The sequence below is a fragment of the Nannobrachium achirus genome (genome assembly GCF_963921795.1).
Source record: "Nannobrachium achirus genome assembly, chromosome: 19".
Classification (NCBI taxonomy): domain Eukaryota; kingdom Metazoa; phylum Chordata; class Actinopteri; order Myctophiformes; family Myctophidae; genus Nannobrachium; species Nannobrachium achirus.
The window spans coordinates 12,634,826-12,662,546 of NC_137826.1; the positions used below are offsets into that span (position 1 = coordinate 12,634,826).

Here is a 27,721-nt window from a genome sequence, read left to right on the forward strand (position 1 = left end):
CCTCCAAGCTCAGAACGTTGCATTGGTGACGCCATGTGAGCTTGTATATCAGCTACTCTCGACGCGCAATACTGTCGCGCAATGAAGTAGGCTATATATGTCTCGATAAGGGCGCACCCATGGGTGCACCTCACCAGCCAACACACAAGGAGGTTAATGAACTGAAACCAGCGCTCCCCAAAACAACAGGTTTGGGGATCTGTTGTTGTTGATTACACGATACAGTTACCTTTGCATTTAGTCTCAATGTTTGTAAACTAAAAATTGGTCTATACGGTTAATGTGGTTCATTTGAGCCTCGATCCTCTCCCCGAGTGCCTGACAAGTGATTACATTCTTTTTGCCACAGGAAGTTCCAAACCCACTGAGCATTCAAAAGCATAGAAAATTGGAAATAACTGGTTTGGTATCACAAGACAGTGAACGCTGAGGAGAAACAAATTGAGAGTATACTTTCTGTGTGTGTGTTTCCTCTGAGCTAAACCCTGCACACATGCGGTGTGAAATCATTTGAGCCGAAAATATGGTGCATTGGTGGACGCCATCTAATCCAGCACTAAATGATGACATCTGCGTGTGTTGTTCCACTGTGGGACTCTGTGGCTTTGAGCAAGTGTATCCTCGCAAGGACACGTATAGCTTTAACTTCACAAAGCATTCAAGGTAACACCGCGACTATGCTGTGAGTCTGCAAAATAATGAGACAGTCTTTAGTCTGCACTCTGCACGTTTTATGTCCTACCGACCGGGGTTCCAACGCAAGGGGAGATATTGTGCTCATGAGCTTGGGGCGGTACTACCTTTCAACCAGCAGGGTGTTCTAGTTCTACCCGACACCAGGGTCTACATTTCTCAACGGAACTGAAAAGCAAGGAGACCGTCCCCCAAAAACCACTGCAGACGAGCTAGTTATAGTATTAACAACATATACTCTACCAAACAACATTGGTTAAAACAATGTTTTATACATTCAAAATAAGTTCTGGACCGCGGCTCTGCAGCAGTTTCACAACTCCAGACACAGTTCAGACAAAGTTGACCTTCCTGGGGAATGTACAGCTAGCTGCCAGGAATAAGCTTGAATTTTCTTTTTTTCTGTTTTCTCGCAGAGTAGATAATATTGTCTGTTCTTATTAGAGTCTCCGATATAGCCGAACGAGCTGCACACAGGCTGACCCCGCTGTCCTTTTTTAGAACATGTTTGCGGATAATACGGCCAGTGAGCAATGCTGCTGCAATGTTGCAAAAGACGCACTGCAGGCCAAAGAGACCCTGCCTCTGATGAGGGTTTACAATGTGTCACACTGCAGAGTGGACAACGTGCTGTGTGGAAGACTTGCAAAAAAAGGCACACGCAAGCACACACACGCGCACGCACAACCAAGCAGGTGGCTAGACTTAATTAATACTTTGTAGCCATATTTGACGTAAGGTTATTTTCAACGCAAGTGCCAACACGACTCACATTGGCAGGTTTTTGCAGTTGAAAATCCTTCAGATTTGCCATGCAGGCGACGTGACGAAGTGCAAATTAAACTTAACGCTAACGACATGTGACAGTGAGGGCTCAGGCGATACATACACATGCGTTGGTTGTGATTAATTAGATTCAACATGGGGTATCTAACCAGCACAGCGCCGTAATTATATCACACAAGATCAAAGAAGCTCTGCCTGTCTCTGGATGCAGTCCAGACAGAGTCGTGGTGCAGGGTTTCTTTGGCTCTCAAACTTAATTTCAATGACCCCCATAACCCTGAGTGTACAAATGGAACCAAATGGACCTGTAAGGTCAAGGAACCATGAGAGATCCTGGAGTCCACTTTGAGAACCGCTGCTCTAGAGAGAGTCCAAAAATGACCAGAGTGATGTCACTTGGGTAATCTGTCTCGCTCGTTCTAGAGCAGGGGTCTTCAACAGGGGTCCGGGACCCCTAGGGGGTCCTCAGAGTTATTACAGGGATTCCTCCAATCTTTGTGTGATAGAAACTTTTTTTCTCCTTTTTTATATTAGCCACTTGAACCCAAGCGTCCATATTCTGAGAACCTTTGACGAAAATAGCCAATCTACAAGCTCATAACAAGCTTGTAGATCGGCTATTTTCGGCAAAGAGGTTTGGTGTAGAGGGGAAAAAGAGCAGACTAAGTACAGAGTGAAAGGTCAAGTTTATTTATATTGACGGTTCAAGTAGCTAAATATCTGAAAACACAAATTAACATGAATCCAAAATACACGATGATTGTGCTCTCAAACAATGAAACTACAGTATATGGAATCTATGAACAGGTTGTGGGGGTCCTTCTTCATCTCTTTCTCAACTAAGGGGTCCTTGGCCTGAAATCGTTGAAGACCCCTGCTCTAGAGGCACAGTTAACTTGAACCCCTTTCAACCTGCCGTCCCTGTTTTGGGCATGTCATATCACATGTCCAAATTCCATAAAAGTAATAGAAATATGAAAATAGTTGCTCTAAATGGTAAATTTATATAGCACCTTCATCTAAGGCACCTTACAGAGATTGTGCATTACATTCACCATTCACACACCGATGGCGGAGGAAACATGCAAGGCATGTTCTCCGGGAGCAACAAGGGGTTCAGAGTCTTGCTCAAGGACTCTTCGACACTAACTCTGGGGGAGCCCGGGATCGAACTGGGAACCCTTCGGGAACCCTCCGTGTTCTAATGGGGGTTTCTCTACCCCTGAGCCACTGCTGCCCTGTACAAGCTTGTGGTCCCTGTAGACCTGCTATTTTCACTGTTTAATTATATCGTCACTGTCGGGCAGAAACCTCGTATCTCCAAGTTTCGAATTTGTAAGTTTTTTGCAAAGTAAAGCCCTGCTTCATCATACAAGGCTGTCGCACAAAGGTAGTGAAAACTGCAGATCTACAAGCACACAACGCCTCGCGGTGCGAGGCGTTGTGTGCTTGTAGATCGGCTGTTTTCACTAGTTTAAATCATTTTTAGAATGATAAATGCAAAACGAAGAGTTTTGGACATACAAGGTTTCCACCCGACAACGACGATATACAGAATATATATTTTTTCTTTTTTTAATAGGGGTTGAGTGCAGGGTTAAAAACGGTCTTGCCATGTCACATGCCATACAATTTCAATTACAATTTACAAGTTCTGACCCCGCCATCACACCGTCGGTGATAATGTTTCCAAGCAATAAACTCTTGAACCCTATTATACCGTACTTTAGTTTACCGGGGTCCCCCAGGGCGTTATACTTGGCCAACTCTCTTTTTCCCTCCACACCAAATCTTTTCACCAAAAAGTCCTCATAATATCCGAATCTGAACACACTATCATGGGATTGAGTTACTAGGGCCCAAGGTTGAGGCGCCTTAATTATTTTATACTTTAGCTATTGAAAAGTAGCAGATATACAAGCTCACAGCACGGCACTGAGTCGTGAAAATGTGTGCAAATCTTTGAATACATATTTTTAAGCGAACATTTGTAACTCAAATTTTGCTTCTGGGGGGTCCCTGGAATTAAATATTTTGAGATGAGGGTCCGTGGCCAAATACACATCATTTTGGGGGTCCTTCATATGAAAAAGTTTGAGCACCACTGACATAGAAACATAGGTTTTTCAAAAAACCTTAGAAGGATTTTAAATATTCAAAGACTTCACGATTTTTCAAAAATAGCAGATCTACAAGCTCGCAGCGTGGCACTCGGTGCCGCGCTGTGAGCTTGTATATCTGCTATTTTTCAATAGTTAAAGCGGAAAATAATGCATTCCCAGCCTAAATGGGTTAAACCCCCTCCTCCCTCCATAAAGTACATTCATGGGGGACCCGCAGTGAATCCTTGTAGCCAGGGCCCAGAATTCGGTGCGACACCCCTGACTTCACCAGAAAAAAGTCGATCTACAAGCACACATTATTGTGACCTTATAGATTGGCTATTTCCGTAGAATGTTCCCTCCGGAATAGGGGGCTCAAGTGAGGTTGAAGTGGTTGGGGGAAGAAAAAAAAACACAGCGTTTTGGAAGAGCGCCCTTCTTATTTCACAAGAGCCCAGGGTAGGAGGGTTAAACGAGCCAGGTGCGTCCCCAACCAAGCACAATCTGTTCTACAGATAGATGTATGAATTATCCAAAGTCTCCCCAGCGGGTCTGACAGGTTGCCAGTCTGTCCTTAAAAGGCCCTCCGCCACTTCATTTTTCACAGGAGGTTTTTAATTCCTTTTTTTTCCCTTCTCCCTTTGACTCGCATTTTGGACAAAAATGTAGATTCGGTAGCGGCAGAGGGCGTGACACAATACTTCCCAATGAGGGTGATAATTACAAAAAATTATCGATTATCAAGCAGTTAATAAAATAAATGTATAAACAATTGCCATTTTAGGCGATGCAACACATTGTTTTCACTATTATTGCATTACACTGTTGTGTGACGAACTATCCACCTGTTTCTGCAAGACTTTATTGTAGCATTATCTGCGGGACACTTCCGGTTAACACAGACATACAAGCTCACGACGCCGGAAATGCCGCTCGCCTTCTGCGCAATGCACGATGGGATGTTGGAATGTTGTGGATAAGTAAGCGAAAGAATGTACGTTCTCACTCGTGGATCAGAAGCATGGGCCAACTTCTTAACCGGGATCCCCCAAGAGTCCAAACTTTACTTGGTCCCCTCCTTTTTTCTCTCTACACCAAATCGCCGTAAATAACCAATCTACAAGCTCAGCTTGAAGATGGGTTCACCTATAATGACATGTCCAGTATAGGAACGCAAAATGTCAAGTGGTTAATACCTAAATAACGGTTCCACAAGCAATTTTAATCTATACTTATAATTATTGGTTCTCAACCTTTTCTAGATCAGGGCCTACTTGTACTTCATGAAAGCATACACTGCCTATAACGTTAATATATGCATTGCTGGTCCACGCATCAAGAACCTTGATGCGCGCGCCGGTCGGCACCAAATGAACCTCGCTGCCCATTGGATACAATGGATAGCGGTCACGTTTAAAAAAGCATTCCATCAAACTTTCAGATGCTTTTTTTCTCCCAGTGTGGTGGAAGAATGTTTAGGATTTTTACTGTGATTTCTCACTCTTGAAATATGTAATCCTTAGTCTCTGTTGATTGTAAACAATAATAGCGATTCAAAACAGTTGTCCTTCAAACCCCACCTCCATTCACCGTCATCAGAACAGAGGGAGCGCTCCTCGTCACGGGTGCACAGAGCCGCTACTGCTCGCCCAGCTGCAGTCCATGAAGCCTAATTTATGCTCCGTCCGTGTCGCGCGCAGACCTCCAAGCTCAGAACGTTGCATTGGTGACGCCATGTGAGCTTGTATATCAGCTACTCTCGACGCGCAATACTGTCGCGCAATGAAGTAGGCTATATATGTCTCGATAAGGGCGCACCCATGGGTGCACCTCACCAGCCAACACACAAGGAGGTTAATGAACTGAAACCAGCGCTCCCCAAAACAACAGGTTTGGGGATCTGTTGTTGTTGATTACACGATACAGTTACCTTTGCATTTAGTCTCAATGTTTGTAAACTAAAAATTGGTCTATACGGTTAATGTGGTTCATTTGAGCCTCGATCCTCTCCCCGAGTGCCTGACAAGTGATTACATTCTTTTTGCCACAGGAAGTTCCAAACCCACTGAGCATTCAAAAGCATAGAAAATTGGAAATAACTGGTTTGGTATCACAAGACAGTGAACGCTGAGGAGAAACAAATTGAGAGTATACTTTCTGTGTGTGTGTTTCCTCTGAGCTAAACCCTGCACACATGCGGTGTGAAATCATTTGAGCCGAAAATATGGTGCATTGGTGGACGCCATCTAATCCAGCACTAAATGATGACATCTGCGTGTGTTGTTCCACTGTGGGACTCTGTGGCTTTGAGCAAGTGTATCCTCGCAAGGACACGTATAGCTTTAACTTCACAAAGCATTCAAGGTAACACCGCGACTATGCTGTGAGTCTGCAAAATAATGAGACAGTCTTTAGTCTGCACTCTGCACGTTTTATGTCCTACCGACCGGGGTTCCAACGCAAGGGGAGATATTGTGCTCATGAGCTTGGGGCGGTACTACCTTTCAACCAGCAGGGTGTTCTAGTTCTACCCGACACCAGGGTCTACATTTCTCAACGGAACTGAAAAGCAAGGAGACCGTCCCCCAAAAACCACTGCAGACGAGCTAGTTATAGTATTAACAACATATACTCTACCAAACAACATTGGTTAAAACAATGTTTTATACATTCAAAATAAGTTCTGGACCGCGGCTCTGCAGCAGTTTCACAACTCCAGACACAGTTCAGACAAAGTTGACCTTCCTGGGGAATGTACAGCTAGCTGCCAGGAATAAGCTTGAATTTTCTTTTTTTCTGTTTTCTCGCAGAGTAGATAATATTGTCTGTTCTTATTAGAGTCTCCGATATAGCCGAACGAGCTGCACACAGGCTGACCCCGCTGTCCTTTTTTAGAACATGTTTGCGGATAATACGGCCAGTGAGCAATGCTGCTGCAATGTTGCAAAAGACGCACTGCAGGCCAAAGAGACCCTGCCTCTGATGAGGGTTTACAATGTGTCACACTGCAGAGTGGACAACGTGCTGTGTGGAAGACTTGCAAAAAAAGGCACACGCAAGCACACACACGCGCACGCACGCACGCGCGCGCACACACACACACACACACACACACACACACACACACACACACACACACACACACACACACACACACACACACACACACACACACACACACACACACACACACACACACACACACACACACACACACACACACACACACACACACACACACACACACACACACACACACACACACACACACACACACACACACACACACACACACACACACACACACACACACACAGGAGAGGAAGACTAGAGCGATGAACCACTTAACCCATGAAGACTTGAGGCCTGTCCTACCAATGCATCAACGTTTCAACGTTTTTCAAACGCTTTCGAGCTTTTTCAAGAATGTTCAAAAATAGCAGATGTGCATACTCGCAGCGCGGCACGAAGTGACAGGCTGTGAGCTGGTATATGTGCTATTTTTGAATGGCCAATGCTAAAAGAAAAAATAAATGAAATCCAATCTTCAAGTTCACAATATGTCATGCTTAGATCTATTTTTGCTCTATTGCTTGTGAGTGTAAATTAGCAGACAGCATTTCCATCAAATGAATATGATTATTTTAGCCGGGCCTGTTGTTAACATAAAAGTCGGAATCTTGTTTTGGTGTTACATTTACACTGATATGCTAACATCACGTACTTAAATTGAAATGGAATAACTGTTTGCAGTGCCTATTATGAACAATTAGTGTGTTCTGTCAGTGGTGTAAAGTAACTAAGAGCATTTAGTTAAGTACCGTATTTAAGTTCATTTTTGAGGTATTTGTACCAAAACTTTTACTTCTACTCCACTAGATCTCAGATCCAAATATTGTACTTTACTCCACTACATTTATTTGGAAACTTTAGTTACTAGTTACTTTGCAGGTATAAATTATAATATTATAAAACATTAACCACTTTAGTACTATTTTATACCTAGGCTAATAGCCGATCTACATGATCGCGACGCGTTGTGAGCTTGTAGATCTGCTATTTTCAAACATTTTGCACTTTTACTTTTGGTATTTTAAGTACATTTTGATACCAACACTTTCATACTTTTACTCAAGTACCTGTAATGACTTTTTACTTGTAACAGAGTATGTCTATATTGCAGTGTTGATACTTTTGCTCAAGTAATAAATGTGAGTACTTTTTCCACCATTGCAAACTATTCTCAGCTCCTCAGCACATACAGTAGGTTAGGACTCCTTCCTATTATGAAGCCGTTATGATAAAATACAAGTTTGATATTAGACTCAAGGCTTGTTTACTAGAATCTTTTTCTTTTCTTTGATTCATGATCACACGGTTACGCACACTAGTCAACTCCACAAGCCAAGGGAATGTTTTACCCAATGCGCTGTTTTGCCTGATGAGCCATGTTCTGAAGCTTTTCAGTGTGTCTCTCTCGGTGTGATCGCCCCCTTTGTTTTGTTGAACAGAATTTGGGGGCAGTAAAAGGTTGCTTTACGTTGATAATGTTTATACTCTAAACATTGGAGTAAACAGACCTACTGTATATTTTGATTTTTGATGTGGTAAGAAAGTTCAAAAATAGCATTAATTCCATCTACAAAGAAACTCTTTAAGCTCCCGGACTGGGCCTTAAAACATTTTGATCTATAATTTTAAGTGATGTTTAGTAAAGGCAAATCCATCTGAGCTGCTCAGTTTTTTTTTTCTTTTTGCCAATGACACATTGATTACACTTTTCTCTGTTCTCAGCATGCATTTGATCTGCGAAGAGTGGCTAATGAAGTTTAATGAAGATAATTTGGGTATTACAGTCAATTGTCCTTGGATTTAATGGATGGTAGGAGGCAACAGAAGTAGAACGTGTACCCCATCAATAAAAACACTAACTTCACTGGAAACATCATTAAACCTAAAAAGAATTAAAGACCCATGGGGTAAAAGACTCCCATGTGAGTAAACCGGTCTAGTCAGTATTATGCAAGAGCATATCAGCAACTTCAATAGAACTAGCCCTTACCCGTTCAAAGATATGAGCTCCGAAATGATGTGCAGTGTGTGGGTTATGGGATGTGCACTGTGCACACAGTATATGAGGGATGGAAAGTAACTTTAACTGGTGCTTGCATGCTAATATGTAGGAGCATCAATGTAAGAAATACCCGTTCCATTTAACGGCTACAGAGATACTGTGTACCGATCTGCATGATTTTTGGACAACATCTGTAACAGGGCCAGAACCCCCCCCCCCCCCCCGCCCGCCTGCACACACACTCCCCCCCCCCCCCCCCCCGTGTGTGTGTGTGTGTGTGTGGGTTTGTGTGTGATTGTGCATGGCCTGAACAACAGCGCCCCTCCCTTAACATGTGTGGTCACAAAAGGTACTGTAGGCTAAATAGATATAGATACACCATAAAAATGCGAATATACAGCATACGATTTGTGAAAGTGACAAACGGGCTTCACAGTTATGTCAGGTGTGTTCATATGCTAATGGTGATGCGATTTCAGATCAATTGCTCCAGCCACCGAGGAGAAACGCTGTTTCATACAGACAGACAGACACTCACTCACTCACTCAGACAGACATTCGCAAAATTATAGTATAGATAAGTTAGGTGCCGGCTACACAGAGCTGGATATTTCTGAGTGAAGCTAGACATTTCTTTGTGCGATTGGGGCATGCAGCCACACAAAGCTGGACATTTCGGCTGCGAAACTGGATATTTTTTTAACCAGATAAATAAGTGAAGACATTGAAACATATCCGATTCACTGGATCCGTGTAGGCATGGAACACGGACATTTCTGAAGACTTTACTGTGTGTGTGCTTGTCCCCCTAGTGGAGGTCTGGGGACTCAGATTGTTTTAGACCTAGATATCTTTGTCGTGTGGACCTAGATATTTTTCTATGTGGATATTTGAAAAAACGGGATTACTGAAATATCCAGATCCGTGTAGCCTAGGCCTTAGGCACCTTTTTAGAATGAGACGTCTACAGCTGTCTACATTTGCTGTTTTTTCCCTCACCTCGCACAACACTACAGGGCATTGCACATAAAGCATATGAAATGCTCTGTTCTCAGCAGATCCTAATTTGCTGTAGGTCTGCTCGCTGCATTTACGTAAATACAAGCACACGTCTGTGTGTTTATTTGGGTATTATCAATTGGTAGGGGTAGATATTAAAGGGGAAGACCACCCATTTTCAAGATTGAACTATGTCATTAATATAACTTAGAGGAGTTGTGTGGAAATAGAAAAAAAAATTCCCCCGCTTCTGTGTTGCCTAGAACTGGAAGATTGATTTTGGGGTTTGTATTGTAAAGTACAACGGTGTGATGTCATCAAGTTGTGCTTTACAATACAAAGCCCAAAATCAATCCTCCAGTTCTAGGCAACACAGAAGGGGGAACTTTTTTTCTATTTCCACACAACTCCTCTAAGGTATATTAATCTTCAGTGGAAGCATAATGGGTCCTATAGCACTAAATGCAGCAAGTATTGTAGCCTAATTCTGTATTCTGCTTGATATACAGAGTGATAGGAGGTTGAAATTACTTTTCTATCATAAAATGTTGAAAAGCTCCGGTTCATTATTTCCATTCTGTTCTCACTTTTATCCAGTAAGAAGTATCACATTACTCAGTGTAAATCAATCCTTTTGTACATACAAATAGGTATGTCATTAGGATAAGATTTCACAAGATACAAGCCCCTTTTACGCAGACCGTTCATGGCAGCAATGTTGGCCCATCATTCCGCCTCGCTGCTCTCTATAGAAGGTAGAGACACATTTCTGTGCCGTCTTTGAGCCAGTAGCGGTGGTATAGTCGCAGAGCCCAGATGACACGGTGGAAAAGGCACAGCCGGCAGAGCAGAACAGGGGTGTTAATGTCCATGTTTACTGGTGAAGCAGTGGTTCTCAAACCTTTTTCATGTCAAGGACCCTCACATTAACTGTATTGAAAGTCTGTATAGAAAGTCGATGGGAGCCCAACTTGATTTGGCCGCTGTGGCGACCCCGAAGGTCGCAAACTCGGGCGCCCTAGCTAAATCATTAGAGCGTGCCATGGGCTACATCTGTGCAAAATTTGGCGCTTTTAGACTGATTAGCACGAAAAAACTCTAAGGCCTCCGACTACCTGGGGTACCTGAACAAATATCACCAGTAAATGCCACACAGACATGCAAGACACACATATTGTATAAAAACAATCAAACAATAGGAAGTAAAACTAAATCAGGCAAGTTAAACAGAACAAAATTAATTAAGGATATTAAAATGAAGGATATAGTCCTGACATACAAACATTATAATTATGTATGAAAACAAATGAGCTGATTATGCGACAACAGGGACAATTACATATTATGTGCGAAAATACCTTCAAATTGCAACAGACAAACATTACAATTATTCATAAGCAAGCAAGCAATTCATGCAATAACAACAACAACTGAACTGATTATGTATAAATACAGAGCAACTATTGTGTGAAAATACATTTCACAGGGCGGGCAGACTAATGGATAATTAAATGAAAGAATTTAAGGATATCGCAATAACGAAGCAACTGGAAAACTCACACACACACACACACACACACACACACACACACACACACACACACACACACACACACACACACACACACACACACACACACACACACACACACACACACACACACACACACACACACACACACACACACACACAGATTCTACACATGTATGTAGGTCCTGCTAGCTAGATGAAAGGTCATGGAGGACATTTTCCAGGGAACATGCAGATGCACAACAGATAGATTTCATGGCAATCATGCCAGTCATTTTTTTATAATATAATATTATTTTTTTTTATATTTTTTATAAGATATAATATTTACGATTGGCACGTGTAGTGGTGTAAAGTAACTAAGTATAGTACATGTACAGTACTCAAGTACTGTACTTGAGTACAATTCTGAGGTATTTTTTACTTTACTGGAGCATTTCCAGTTTTTAGTACTTTTACTTCTATACTCCACTACATCTCAGAGGCAAATATTGTACTTTTACTCCACTACAATTATATGAAAACTTTAGTTACTAGTTACTTCGCAGATTTGGAGTATTATTACAACACATACACTAACCACTATACATTTCGGCAACTTGCATGTAGCCGATCTACAAGCAATTTTCAAAAGATTTGGATACTTGTGAAATGGGACATTCTGCATAATGAGTACTTTTTACTCCTGGTACTGTACTTTAAGTACTTTAAGTAATTAAGGTCCATTCAGATACCAATACTTTTGTACTCCAGTACTCAAGTAGATTTTGAATTCCGGATTTGAAAGGGCACGGTCACACCGCACTTTTATTGTACCTATGAGGGTGAATTCTGAGATTGCATTTCAATGGGGATGGAGCGGTTTTGCTGCAAAAAAATATATTAAAAAATCAATACTTCTACTTTGCAGTATTGAGTACTTTTTCCACCACTGCGCCTGTCCAACAGACCGACTAACACTGGCATCCTTAGAGCCCTGTTATGTGGGCTCTAAGCAGGGGTGTCACACCAAATTCTGGGCCCTGGGTACAAGGATTCACTCACATTTTGTGCTTTAACTATTGAAAAATAGCAGATATTTTTTTTAAATCGTGAACATTTGTACAAGTCTTTGAATATTTCAAATCCTTCTAAGGTTTTTTGAAAAACCTAAGTTTCTATGTCAGTGGTGTTGAAATATTTTCATGTGAAGGACCCCCAAAATGATGTGTATTTGGCCACGGACCCCCATTTCAAAATATTGAGTTCCAGGGACCCCCAGAGTTACAAAAGTTACAAATGTTCGCGTAAAAAGTATGTACAAAGATTTGCACACATTTTCACGACCTTTCAAAAATATCTACAAGCTTGCAGCGCGGCACTCGGTGGCGCGCTGTGAGCTTGTATAGCTGCTATTTTTCAATAGCTAAAGACAGACCCCTCCACCTTGGGCCCTTGTAACTCAGTCCCACTCCCCTCCCCCTCCCTTGTGACGCCCCTGGCTCTAAGTGTTAAAAATAAGTATTTACGCTCTGCACCAATGGGATCAGTAAAGTTGGACACAGTTCTAGCTTCAGTCCTTTGTTGAGTGTAGCAGAGCGCTGCATCCTTTAACACCTTTTCATCCTTTAACATTAAAGGATGAAAAAGGTGTTGGGGATTAAAGGATTTCAGTTTAGAGTTACCTTTGTGTCGTAGTGAAAGAGTAAACAGCTTGCAGGCCCTCCGCACTGCCTTCTTTACCTCTACCCAAACGTTTATCCCCACCATCCTCCGTGAATTTAGTTTACTAGTAAGACGCCACAGGGCGACATACGACCTTGCCCTAAAAGGGCGAGGTCGTGCCAATTGGCCAATTTTAAATTGGCCAATTGGCTATCTGGCCAGTGATGTATATCGGACCAGTTACCCATATATGGAGACCCCTGGTACCCATATAGGGAGGTCCATGTACTGTATATGGTACATCCCTTTTATGTCCATACATGGAGATCCCTGTCTGAACCAGCCTTCCTCCATATATGGGCATTCCCATATATGGGAATATTGATGACATCAGGGATCTCCAGAGTGGTTCCCATGACATCACAACATATGATGTCACCATCATATGTTCTTTTATGCCCATACATGGAGATCCCTCCATGTCTTGGCCATCTGGCCAGTGATGTATATCGATGACATCAGGGATCTTCATACTGTATATGGGCATAAAAGGGATTCTGGGGAATACCCATATATGGACTTTTACATACAGAAGGTGATGTCACAGTGATGTGTCAGGGGAACCACAGTGTCAGTTGGACAGACAGAGATACGGACAAGATGTGCCAGTTTTCATAGTAAACTTGCGATCTACGGTCGCAATAAATCAACTACTTTGACTGAAATATTAAAACAATCTAACAATTAAAAGTAAATGAGTCCACAAAGTGCGTCCACCACCGTTAGACACTGTTGCATAAGTCTTCTATACCAGTGGTTCTCAAAGTAGATTCCAGGGACTCTCTGAGTTCCTTTAGAGGGGTCTAATTTGACCCATACAAATCTGTAACTCTGACAGTATAGGCTACAAATGGAACCAAATGAACCTGTACACTGTCAGTCAGAGTTAAGGGGAGACCTTGAAATGTGAGAAAAAGTTTGAGAAACACTGTTCTATACCATTCCCTATGTAAAGAATGTTCCAAAGAGTATAGCTCAATTCATAATTGAGAATGGAAGCTTATATCAGTTTTCCCAGTTGAAATTATACAATAATATTTAAAACCGGTATGCTGATACGCAATCATGTGTGGTGAGCATCAACGACAAAAGTCTGATAATTATGTACACTGTGATATCCCATTGTTCATATCCATTCATACACTACACTCCAGAGTACAATAACACTCAGGGTTTTACAGCGCCGTCAAAGCCGCCACACAGTTACAGTTACATCATGTTCCTTGTGAAAAATGACATCACCCCGTTCACCTGTGTCGCCCGCCCGCCCCCACAGCCTGGCGTATTTTTCATAATGTGGGCTGCGACGAGAGAAAGAGTTCTTTCATCATGCTGCCTGACAAGGCCACATTTTCAGTACAGTCAACAGTGACTTAGTGCCAAAGGCAAATTCAGGTGACAATGTTCTCGCTCAAACGTGTCATTTTGTGTTCAACTTTGGCTGCTGTAAGTCTGCCGCGCCGTGGGTCATGGCGCGCCGACGACAACAAGGCTCATTGCCTCCGCTGAGACTAGCATTTCGCCGTTGTCGGGGTGAAAACCTTGTACGTCCAAAACCGTTCGTTTTACATTTTTCATTTTAAAAATGATTTAAACTAGTGAAAACAGCCGATCTACAAGCACACAACGCCTCGCGCCGCGAGGCGTTGTGTGCTTGTAGATCGGCTGTTTTCACTAGTAAAACGAACTTTTGTGCGACGGCCTTGTACGATGAAGCAGGGCTTTACTTCGCGAAAGAACATACAAATTTGAAACTTGGAGAGATACGAGGTTTCCACCCGACAACGACGATTTCTTAGAACACTATGGCTTGTGGGCCTGTATTGCTGTATGTGGGTCCCTACACACGTAAAGAAGTACTACAACATTTTAATGAGATATTAGAAAAGGGGGTTAATTTGTATTGAGGGTTGAGCGGGTTTATAGCCCCCGTTCCCACGGGTATTATTATCCCTAAATACAGAGGCGACCGCGATAAATCACGGTTGTTTATATTCTTTCGGTTGAGCTCATTCCACTTTTATTGCCCGCTATATTCCATTTATTGACAACGAGCTATAATATTGACACGAAGGCCACACGGGTGGCCTTGATCCTTGAGGAGGGCAATGACATAAAACGAAAGTTACGTATGTAACTACGGTTCTATGAATCCCGAATGACCGCCAGAGGCGGTGCTTAAAGCACTGAATATATCCCTTCGCGCATGCGCATTCGAGTATGAATACCAACAAAGTCACTTGTGACCCCTGGATGACCCTACAGAGGGTATATCATCCGGGGTTATCCAATGGATCATTTCCTACAGAATCTTCTCGCGAGACCACGAGGATTCTGAGTGACCCAGTGCTCTGGCGGTCATTCGGGATTCATAGAACCGTAGTTACATACGTAACTTTCGTTCTATTTCATCCCTCCTGACCGCCAGAGGCGGTGCTTAAAGCACTGAATGACTATACCAACAAAGTCACGAGGAATCCTGATTACAAACCTCAAAGAGCAGAATCGAAGGATTCTGGGAAGAGAACCACCCCCAATGGATATGGAGTGGCAACAATCACCCAATAGAACCTGGAGAACGTGCCAATGACTGCCATGAGGCAGTGGCACCAATATCTTCCAGGGGTACTACTCTCAGGTAGCCCATGATGTGGGGGCACTATCATTAGAGTGGCACCCTATACCAGATGGCAGGGGACGATTACTCGCCTTGTAGGTGTGGCTGATGGCACCCACAATTAAAAATGGGGCAGGCGCTGTATGGGGAGCGCAATATCTGGGCCATCATAGCCACGGAAGAGCTGTTCTGGCTGCCGAAAGCATGTGGCAGGGCTAACATAAGCTCTATGGGCCCACACTGGGCACAACAGTTCCAGCTTGTCCACCCACTCTCGTGGTGGAGGTTAAGCTGGGCAAGCCTTACAGGCTGGTTGAGGTGCGACTGAGACAGCACCATTAAGGAGGAACGCTGTGTTCGGCCACATAGCGACACCTCAGCCGTCTGAGTTCTACTTCAGACAAGAGTCACTGACAGGCAGGGCGTGTAGCTCACTGACACGTCTGTTGAGGTAATGGGCAGGATGAATGCCTTCTCACATGCCACCAACCTAGACTGCCTGTGTCAAGGGCTTGAAAGGGAGGCCCGCAAAGGGTGTCCGTACCATGGGAAGATCCCATGATGGAAGTTCTCAAGGCTCTTGAAGGATAAAACCTCAGAGCCCCCTCCGGGAAAAGGGACACTTGACTATTGTTCCCCACTATGGCTGTGCCATTGTCGATTTCTACCATGTCTACATGATCTTGCTGCTATGCAAAATTTTTGAGTAGACGAAGAGTGGCCCCAGTCTAGGAGGGACTGGTGAAACTCCAGAAAAGTAGGCACAGAGCAACGCACTGGGTTATCACTCTGACCCATACACCAGTTGGAAACAGCTCCATCTGTTATCCTACTGTAACCTGGTGGATGGCCCCGGCCCTTTATCATTCAGGACGGTATGCCTGCCTGGATCCGCACAGCTACCCGCAGCGGTTCAGTTTAAGGGCTTGAGAATTGGGATGCCAGACCCGACCTCCAAGGTCGAGAGGAGACCTCTCCTGTCCCGGAGGTGCTATGGCTGTGACTTAGTCTGTGCAGCCAGGTAAACAGCCAGAAGGGAGCCACCAGTCGAATGGTGTGACCCTCCTGAAGAACTCTTAAGCACTGGTCGTATCAGTGGAAGCAGTAGAATGCATGTGCAGTGCCTCTGGGCATGTGCACATTTCAAAGGAAGGCGCCCTTTGGGCGGCAACCTACTTGGGGCTTTTGAGGTGATTCTACTCACCCGGTAGATACATTGCCCGCTAATCGGGCAGGGGACTGCCCCAAGTCATGAGGTCCATGGATGCCTGCAGCAGCCGTGCAGACCTGGTTCCGCCCCGGTTTACCCCAATACACGGTCAAGGTGTTACGTGACCGCAAGAGAATGTGCTCGCCTCTCAGGCACGGCAGAAGGCACAGTAGAGCCAAATGCACCACCTGGTGCTGGCTGTTATAGTAGTGGTATTTAAGGCCACAGGCTGCCAGATACCTTGTGAACACCCTCTGGGAGAGGGAGAACCCGAAAGGAAGCATCCTGAGCTTCCAGTGGTGGCCTTGATAGGCATAGCACAGAAACTGCCAGTGTTGACAGGCAGCGGAAACTGTGGGTATCAGTTTGCAGATCATCTGCTGTGGTCAACATATAAGATGACATGACCTTAATATACCTCTTGGGTCCCCCAGACTCAAGGAAGTATGTCGATTAGAACTAGCCTAGCACAGCGAAACAATCCACCCATGTTAAAACAAGGTGGGAAAGCTATACTATACTGCAGTTAGCTGCATTAGTATATAGTCTGGCCAAACCAGCCTAGATTAGAACCTCCTTGTCTGACAGAGGGTCTACAGCCTCAATGGCACCCTTCGTCAGGAGGACGGATAGCTCCCGGTCCAATGTTAGGATTTTTGCCGGGTCACTGACTGCCTTCTTTTGACCCAGCCAGATGTGGGGGGCCGGTGTCGGAACTGATGCTTATATCAGGCTTTTGAGGTGGCAACCACCAACACGTCTAAGGTGTAAGCAGCCCAGTATCTGAGCTGCAGATGGGAAAAGTATCACAGCTGGCCCAGTAGCCTCAGCTGCCGCCTGGTCTACCTAGCCTGCATGATTCGCTTCAGTAGTTCCATCACTGCTGAACCAAACCCTTCCACTGGGAGACTACAGAGTTCTCCTAGGTGCCCCAGTCAGGCTTAACTGTTAAAGCCACACTCTGGGATGAGTTTGAACTAGGATGGGCATCATCAATCTGAGTTCATGGAAATAAACCCAATGCCTCTGGTGACACGTCACTGAAGGTGATGGAGTCAGCATTCACATTGCCCTTTGCAAAGACGTTGAGAGGGCAAGCATAAGGTATGATAGGGAGTTGCCCAAGCACCTCGCATTCAAACCCCCTGCCACACAGCCCCCTCGGGGAACACAATGCGGACTGTGATGACAGGCTTGATAGCTGGCCTACAACCCAGGCGAGCACTTATTGAATCATTCATGGCTGACAGGCATGAGGAACATAAAAGGCAGTGGAGGGCGGCCTGCGCCTGGCGAGGGTGCTTGGCCTGGTTAGGTGCTGGCATTCCAGGGCTATGCGAATGATAATGCGCATGGAGCTGTACTATGTCTCAGTCAATGGCTCTGAGCTGAGGAGTGGGAGCTCGGCTCTAAGGCCCATGCATCTTCCTTATATTCATGGAAGTGTGTAGCTCAAGCTGCAAGGAAGATCACATCATCCTCTGGAGTCAGCTGTGGCATTGGAGGAGTAGGCACTTAAACATCCTCCAAAGGTAAACGGTTGGCGGGCAATGGCCCTCATGTAAGCCAACTCAGCAAATAGCCAATCCAACATGGATGAAGTCAGACCTTTTCTTCCTGGTACACAGGGCAGAGGTCATGGCCGGCATCCGGCTGGAGAGGAGCCTCACACGAGGTGCAAAAGTGGGAGATCTCCATTGTGGTGGCACCGGTTTCTCTGCACCGGCCAACACACACCAGTCCCAACTAGCCCAGAGCGCGGACGCCACTGGTTGCTAGACAATATTGACCATATGCTGGAGGGATGGAGCGTGTACGCTGCATATACCAGCAAAGGCCATAATTTGAGCAGGATAGACAACTCTTCCGCTTACCAGAGCGCGAACGTCACTGTTAGCTGGAACGTCGACATTAGCTAGACTGTAGAACCTGTATGGTGGGGGGAGGAGCGCGTACGCTACCTGTACCACCAGCAGATGCCCACTCATAAACAACCGGCTTGTAGTAGCCGTTAATCAAAGTCTGCTACCATATATCTTTCTTTCAATGCTTTAAATGCTTATTGTTGCACTGCTTGAGATTTACAAGTTAAGTGCATTATAAAACCAGAGCGTGAAAGCTGCTCTTAACTGGACTGTGGAACATGTATACTGAGTGTAGAGGGAGCGCATACGCTGCCTGCACCAGCAGAGGCTGTTAGTTGGTCTGTGGACCACTTGCTGGGGGGAAGGAGCGCTTACGCTGCCCGCACCAGCAGAGGCTGTCGTTGCATATAAAATGTCTCAACAAAGATTATAAATATATATTACTTTAATGAAAAAAAGACTACTGGTAGCTAGCTACACAGTAGATTAGCTGCAGTAGAGGCCATAAACTGGGGGGAAGGAGCGCTTACGCTGCCTGCACCAGCAGAGGCTGTCGTTGCATATAAAATGTCTCAAATATTATAAATATATTACTTTAATGAAACAGACTACTGATAGCTAGCTACACAGTAGATTAGCTGCAGTAGAGGCCATAAGCTGGGGGGGAGCGCTCACGCTGCCTGCACCAGCAGAGGCCGTCATTGCCGAAAATTGTATGCCAACCAAAAAGTTATATAAAAAATATAAAATATAAAGTTAGGCTATGGAGTACCAGTAGCTAGCTACCAAGTAGGCTAGCTGCAGCAGATGCCGTAAGCTGGGGGGAGGGGGCGCTCACGCCACCTGCACCAGCAAAAGTTTTAATTACAGTATTTAGTCGGCTCTTCAGATAATCAGGACTGTTAACTGGAATACCGCCGTGCTGTTAGTTGGAGCCTGTTCGGTGTGAGAGGAGGAGCGTGTACGCTACCTGTACCACCAACAGAAGCTAACTAATAAACAACCAGCTTACAACCTTCAATAAAGGTTTGGATGCTGCCATTTATGTAGCAGTGTGAGATGCTTCTTATGCCAATGTTTATTGTAGCACTTTGAAATCTATCCAAATGTAAAGTTGTTTACTATGCAACTTACAAACAACAAGTTTATCACCCTCAATAAAGGTTTGGATGCTGCCATTTATGTAGCAGTGAGATGCTAATATGCCAATGTTTATTGTAGCACTTTGAAATCTATCCAAATGTAAAGTTGTTTACTATGCAACTTACAAACAACCAGCTTATCATCACCCTCAATAAAGGTTTGGATGCTGCCATTTATGCAGCAGCATGAAATGCTTCCTTTGAAAGCTATCCAACGTAAAGTTGGTTTATTATTATAAGAAAACGGCAAGTGAACACAGCTTAATATTGACAATTGTCAATTCTTGTTATGCTTGCATTTACCAGGCAGTAAACGCTAATCAAGTAGCAAACTAACAGCACTACATCCAAACACGCTAGTCGTAGTAGTCTGAGTTACAGATCCATGCTGGGATGAGAGAGCGTTATGCAATCTACACCAGCCCAAAAGTTTAATATAAAGTTTTGGAAATTAAGCTACGAACGAACTACTGGTAACACCACCAGTAATGGGCACCTGCTGTGTGAAGGCGCGCACGCTGCCCGTATCAGCACTCAGCAGTGACTGATAAACAAAACAAGCTATACAATATAGTTAAGAGTTTGAGCTACTTGTAGCTCCACTTTACCAAGTACAAACTATCGGTAGCTACGATCAATCAATCGTCAATAGAGACCATTTTGCTGAGGGAGGTCGCTGCCTGCCCTGTACGCAATATTTCTATCGTAGGAGACGGTGCTGTACCAGCTGGCTAATATGTTTACGAAAGCTTGAAGCAAGCTTGAACGCTGCCAAAAGCTATTAGACAATGTCTACCAAAAAAGCATAAGTAGGCCGTCATGCTGCGAGCAGGAACGGCATGTGATCTAACCAGAAAGTGAAACAAAAAAGAAAGAAACAACTCGCTAAAACAGCGTGTTTCAACAACAAGGAAAGTAATAATAGTATGTATCCTTGATAATGGTAGAAACGGAGCGCAAACGGTCCGTTCACAGCAAACGAGAATCTCGTATTGGAGGGAGGCAGCGCCAGCAGCCTTTCGCAACAGTTTATTCTCTTATACAAACAAACACAATGTAACTTTAACCTCATCGTAGTGCGGAACTTACCGCTAACAACAGTAACCTACCTCTTGTCCGGAGAGTTAAGACCCTCGTCAAGATCGGACGCTTTCGCGTCCACGTGAAATAAACTCCGCTTGTAGAGGAGATAAAGTCGCAGTTCCTGGAGGGCGAACTCTCGCTACCCCGACCAAAACGGCCACGGAACTACTAGCGACTTCAATAATAAGGTAGGTTGCATAATAATGCATCGTATACTGATGCATATTGTAGCTCAATGCAGAGCTTGCAAACGAAACTCGGCGCGCGAGAAGAAAAAAGGAAATGATCCATTGGATAACCCCGGATGATATACCCTCTGTAGGGTCATCCAGGGGTCACAAGTGACTTTGTTGGTATTCATACTCGAATGCGCATGCGCGAAGGGATATATTCAGTGCTTTAAGCACCGCCTCTGGCGGTCAGGAGGGATGAAATAGAACAGACATGAGCTGTCTTGGATGACTGAACCACATACAGTACAGTACATGTGCAGTCTGTGTACAGTAGACTATACTGGATTTACACTACATATCGTATCGCTGTTGGGCGGAAACCTCGTATCTCCCAAGTTTCAAATGTGTATGTTTTTTCGCAAAGCAAAGCCCTGCTTCATCATACAAGGCCGTCGTACAAAAGTAGTGAAAACAGCAGATCTACAAGCACACAATGCCTCGTGGTGCAAGGCGTTGTGTGCTTGTAGATCTGCTGTTTTCACTAGTTTAAATCATTTTTAAAATGATAAATACAAAACAAATGGTTTTGGACATACAAGGTTTCCACCCAACGACGACGATATACTGGATTTACTTTCAATAATAATAATTTATATTCTTTTCCTATTATTGAAAGGGTAAATCTTTTAACTGTTCAACTGTACTAGACTTCACTGTATGACAAATAGCAATAATAGCAGATCTACAAACTCTACAAGCAGTTTTTGAAAATGATTCTTTTTTTATGTGGCACATTTTGAAATATTTTGAAACACTTAGAAAATGTGTCCAAAATAGCGATGCCAGGGTTAGTGTGGTTAAATGTATTAATAATAAAAAATCTAATCAACCAAATTAAACTAAAACATTACCTATTTTATTAACCACTTAAACCCTATATTCTTCGTTGACTCCCCAGGGGTCTGCACTTTTGGCACTTTTTTTCTCCTTTTTTTTTATATGAATCGCTTAAACCCTAGTGTCCATATTCGGAGAATTTAAGCCAAAAATAGCAGATCTACAAGCTTGTAGATCGGCTATTTCCGGCAAAGTGGTTTGGTGTAGAGGGGGAAACGGAGCAGACTAAGTACATAGTGAAAGGTTAAGTTTATTAAGTATTGACAGTTCAAGTGGTTAAATATCTGAAAACACAAATTGACATGAATCCAAACATACACTGAGAATCGTGCTGTCAAACAATGAAACGTATATGATATCTATGAGAAGGTTGTGGGGGGTCCCTGCTTCATCTCTCTCTCAACTAAGGGGTCCTTGGCCTAAAAACATTGAAGAACCCTGGTATGCTGTATGTGATTCCTTCTTGGAGGTACAGGTACCGTACAACAGTGTAAATGATCTCTTCCAGACAGAACCGATCAATGACCTGCTTGTTAGTATAATGGGCCCTTACATGTTCTTTCGGCACCCAGTGTTAAATTGCTACCTATACTGTATAGTTTCTGATGGCACTAAAAGCTTCCTAAGCATTTTAATCAATGTCACATTAAGCCTGCTAGACTAAACTGTCATGACTGTTTAAAGAAGTTAAATTAGTTAAGTGGATTATGCTCAATTACTCTCTGGTACAATCCTATAGCACATGACATTGAAAGAGGACACTTGCAGTGCTGATGACAACACACTGCTGACCTTCCCTCTGCTCTTGAGCTAATAGGGACGGATACGGCAGTCCGCTCCGGTAACCGGAAATGGATCAGTGCTCGATAGATGAACCTGCTTGCCGTCACAGCCTTTCCTACGATGGCAGCAACTACCTTTCCATGTAGCGTCTACAACGTCTGCTGCATAGACGCGTCACCATGGGAACCAAAGAGTTCAGGAAAGGGGGTGGGAACCCGATGCCGCCAGCTGTTTCCTTAAAGAGGTGGTGCCATGATTCCCCCCCCCCCCCCCCTATAAAACATGATTATCAGGTATTATGATTATACTAGGAGGAAGATTTTTTTCCAAAAAAGTATACAGAAAGAGTTAGAATTGGGTTTTTATGTGGCCACACCCCCAGTTCATTAAGTATGCATGGATGGCATGGTGGGTGGTGACCCAGCTGATATAGCCACACCCCACAGTGTTGGGTGAATGGTAAATAGGGGAGGAGTTGATACTGTGACACACTTAGTATCTGTGTTTTTTAACTGACACTTTTCACCACAAGGTGGCAGCCTCCAAGAGAAAACAAACAAATACTAAGAGAATACATCATTTCTCAAAAAAAAAAACACATAAGGGGGTCTAATGAAGTACTTTCAACCTCCTAGACACATGAAAAACAGAAAAAGTACAAAACTATGGCACCACCTCTTTAATGGTTTTGACTGCTACGGCGATTGCGTAATAGCAGTTGTACTTCCGCCTAGCGGAGCTGTCCTGAAAACACTACTTGCTTAAACTCCCTAATGCAGGGGTCTTCAACGTTTTCAGACCAAGGACCCCTTAGTTGAGAGAGAGATGATGCGGGGATCCCTACAACCTTATCATAGATTCCATATAGTTTCATTGTTTGACAGCGCAGTCAGTGTATTTTGGATTCATATCAATTTGTGTTTTCAGATATTTAACCACTTGAACCGTCAAAACTTAATAAACTTGTACCTTTTCCCCACTACACCAAAGCTCTTTTATATAATAGCCAGTGATGGGCAAGCTACTTAGAAAATGTAGTAAGCTAAGCTACAAGCTACTCTTGATGAAATATAGCTTAAGCTACAACGAAGCTACCCACAGAAAATGTAGCAAAGCAAGCTACAAGCTACACGGCAAAAGTAGCTAACTACAACAAAGCTACTTTTTTTTTTTTTTTTTTACAACTTCATGATCAAGTGCAACTTTCCACCAAACAAATAGTCAGGCAAAAAATGCTCAGTTCAATTGATTATTATAAAACTGGAAAAAAGCCCTCATGTCTGGCTTTTTGTTTCATCCTTTCATTTACTTTTTTAAATTAAACGTGTACCTTTTCAGGCTGTGACCCCCCCAAAAAATCCTATTTGAACTTGGGACCCCACCCTGACAAGCAAGGAATTAGGAGTTGAGGCATTACATTTAGTTTCACTCTGTTCCACCGATAAATATTGTGAAAATAGCAGATCTACAAGCTCACAACACCTCGGAACACAAGGCGTTTCGAGCTTGTAGATCTGCCATTTTCACAAGTTGTGCCTCTTTCACTATATTGTCAAATTGGCCAATGTTTGACCAGTTTTTATAGTTGCTAACTTTTGATGCAGTTTTGGTATATTATTTATATTTTTTAGGTATTAAAAATGTCTAAAAGGTCCTTAAATTGCCACTTCACTGTCATTAGTTAGCTGTGGACAGCACACAGCTGTGGACAGCACACAGATCAGTGCCCTGATCTGTGTGCTGTCGAAACAGCTGATAAGATGGATGGATGGATGGATAATCTTTATGCTGATAAACAGACAGACAGACAGTCAGTCAGTCAGTTAGTAAGTATAGTAACATTCTCATTTGAATTGATTCATGTTATAGGCCTACAATTCATTTTGTACTGTAGTGCAGATAAATGGTGAGTTGAGTGTAACGTTCTACTTTGACTACTTCGGACCAGTGGTGTAAAGTAAAGTAGATTTACTGTAGGCCTGCTTACACTAAGTAAAATTTTGAGGTATCTGTACTTTACTTGAGTATTTCCAGTTTTCAGTACTTTTACTACTCACTACATCTCAAATCCAAATATTGTACTTTTACTCCACTACAATTATTTGAAAACTTTAGTTACTAGTTACTTTACAGCTATGAAAGATTATATTATAAAATATAGACTACATTATTCCACTTTAGCCCTATGTTATAGGCTACCTTCTATTTTCAAACATTTAGTAGCCTACTTTTACTTTTGGTACTTTAAGTAGACCTACATTTTGATGCCAATACTTTCATACTTTTACTCAAGTACATTTTGAATTCTGGACATTCGCTTGTAATGGGGTAGGCCTACATCTACAGCGAAGTATTGATACTTTTACTAAGTACAAATTGTGAGTACTTTTTCCATCTCTGCTTTAGACAGAACAGAACCTTTAGCAGTAATTTAGCAGGTCACACAATGGATCAAACATGCATCCTGCCGATGGCTCATTCTTATGTTAATTCACGTCGTTGAGGCACGCTTTTTAAACGAGGTGTGAATGGTTGTTTTTGATCGATATGCGAGGTATGTCCAGTCCGAGTCCGACGTTCCTTGCACTCTATCATGCGGTGCGGTGTCCCCTTCACTGTTTCACCCGCATTTGGTTAAAGTTATAACGAGTGAAGTTCTAACATTGCAAACGTTGCAAATAACTTTAGTTTCACTGTGTATGTTTAGTTCCATATCCCCTCCATCTCTCCGTGTCTCTCTCTGTGTGCAGTGAGTGCACCGGTGCAGACAGAGAGCAGTGACTTCTTGCTATTGGGGAGGAGCCATAAGCAAGGGTAGATCTTCAAGCGAACACCCTGCCGAGCCGAGACGCGTTGATAGCTTGTAGATCTGTCCTTTTTTGCAAATGACACCGCTGTACTATAGAAGTATAAAACGAGCAGTGATTCATGCACTGTGCACAGGTTGTACCATGGCTTTTCTCCGGGGATTTTTTTTCTTTTCTTTTTTGCGCACAACCTTTATTAGTAACGTGTAGCGTTTGGTGGACGCTACGTCACTACTGGGGTCTAAAAATAGCTCCTCTACGCTAAAAGCTATTTGGTTCAAAACGAGCGGCGCTACCGTGACGCTACTGAAAAATGTAGTTAAGCTATGTAGCGTCGCTACTTGTAGCTCGCTACTGCCCATCACTGATAATAGCCTATTTACAAGCTCACAGCGCCTCGCTGCGCATTTTCAAGATTTTTCAAAAATAGCAGATCTACAAGCTCGCAGTGCGGCAGTCGGTGCCGCTTGTATATCTTCTATTTTTCAATAGTTAAAGCATAATGTCATGCGTAATAATGTGTACCCGGTCTAAAACTCTAAATGGGTTCAAATGAATCGCTCTGTGGAGTTGAGAGGCTCACCTGCGATCGGGCAGAATGGGTACCCTCCAGCCTTTGATGAAGCTGAGGTTGTTGTCGGAGAGCTCCACGTTCAGCGGGAGCTTGGGCACCCACACCGTCAGCTCCAGCGGCGCGCTCAGGTGCTCGTAGCTGAAGATCACCCTGGCGTTCATGGAGCCGCGGGTCTCCTTCCCGTTGACGAACACGTAGTCGCAATTCATGGAGACCTGGGGTAGAGATGAGGGTCAACACAGTCAGACACCATCTATATGGTAATAGTCACGTCAGCGGCGGTAGGGTGATGGTGATATGTGATGATGTACAGTGGAAAAGCAATACACGTGTCAGCGTTGCAATTCATTACGCAGGGTTTTTACGGTCGAGCAAATATAATGGATTATGTCTCCCTCTCACTTACTGACTGCTCATTTAAAGGAGTAGTTCACCCCCAAAATGACTTTTTTTTCCTATTGATTAGTCACGCCATGGAGACTAGAGTTCAATAATATTTTTATTTTTTTTGTCGCATTCCTAAGACACAAATGTGATAACAATAAATTTACCCCCATCGATTCCGGATGGGGACCCGTTTCGAAACGGGTCCCCATCCGGAATCAATGTCTTAGGAATGTGACAAAAACCAAAAGAAAATATTATTGAACTCTAGTCTCCATGGCGTGACTAATCAATAGAAAAAAAGTCATTTTGGGGGTGAACTACTCCTTTAAGACACAATAATACCCCTGTTAATTCCCCCAACTTTGTGCTGGGAGGGACATTTTGGACAAGATACTGCTGATGTGCAAACAATGTTTATGTGGAGATGTTCCTTCCACTGTAATTTGCATCTCTTACGCAGCACAGGAAGAGGCCCTGAGTAGCTGCATTCAAGCCTGTTTACAACCAGCATCAGGGACGTGCTGGCCATTGGGAAAAGCGGGACAACTCCCGAACGGCCGGTTCATTCCTGGCCGGTCCAGGCCGGCCATTAGGGGAAAAAAAAGAAATGTCGGCCTTCGTTCCATTTTGGGGGCTGGGTAGTTAACAAAGTAAATCGTCACTGTCGGGCAGAAACCTCGTATCTCCATGTTTCAAATTTGTAAATTTCTTCGCAAAGCAAAGCCCTGCTTCATCATACAAGGCCGACGCACAAAAGTAGTGAAAACAACTGATCTACAAGATTGGCTGTTTTCACTAGTTTAAATCATTTTTAAAATGATAAATACAAAACAAACAGTTTTGAACATACAAGGTTTCCACCCGACAACGACAAAATATAACTCATGTAATTGGCCCACTGGCTTGTCACTTGTCATGATCTGAAATGGCCTCTACAACTATTTTTCCCGGGCTGAATAAGGGGCCCAGCACGTCCCTGACCAGCATGGACCCCTCGCCAGCCCAACCCACCCGTCTCTATCACCAATTCTAATTACAGCGCCGTAATCTACAGTATGCGCGGATCGAAACATAATGTGCCAATCAAACAACTAATTTGCATGAAACGAACGCTGAAGACTGCTTAATTTATAATCTACAGCGTTACATCAGATATAATCATAATGATTGCTGAGTCCATATGTGAATCTTCATCAGATATTAATGTTATACTGTATAATATAATATGTGACACAGCAGGGGTATGCGGTGTCAACTTATGAAGTGGAAATTCAGGAGTAAAAGTCCTCCAAGG

General features: G+C 43.5%; 1 protein-coding gene across 1 annotated transcript in view; it reads right to left on the reverse strand.

The window, feature by feature from the left end:
* tmem132e (transmembrane protein 132E) overlaps positions 1 to 27,721 on the reverse strand; it is a gene marked incomplete at its 5' end in the record, with an annotated part of 201,259 nt that overhangs the window by 42,146 nt on the left and 131,392 nt on the right. The window contains one exon of the mRNA XM_080749244.1: positions 26,050 to 26,255. Within this exon, the coding sequence (XP_080605370.1) occupies positions 26,050 to 26,255 (206 nt within the window). The remainder of the gene's footprint in view (positions 1 to 26,049; positions 26,256 to 27,721) is intronic.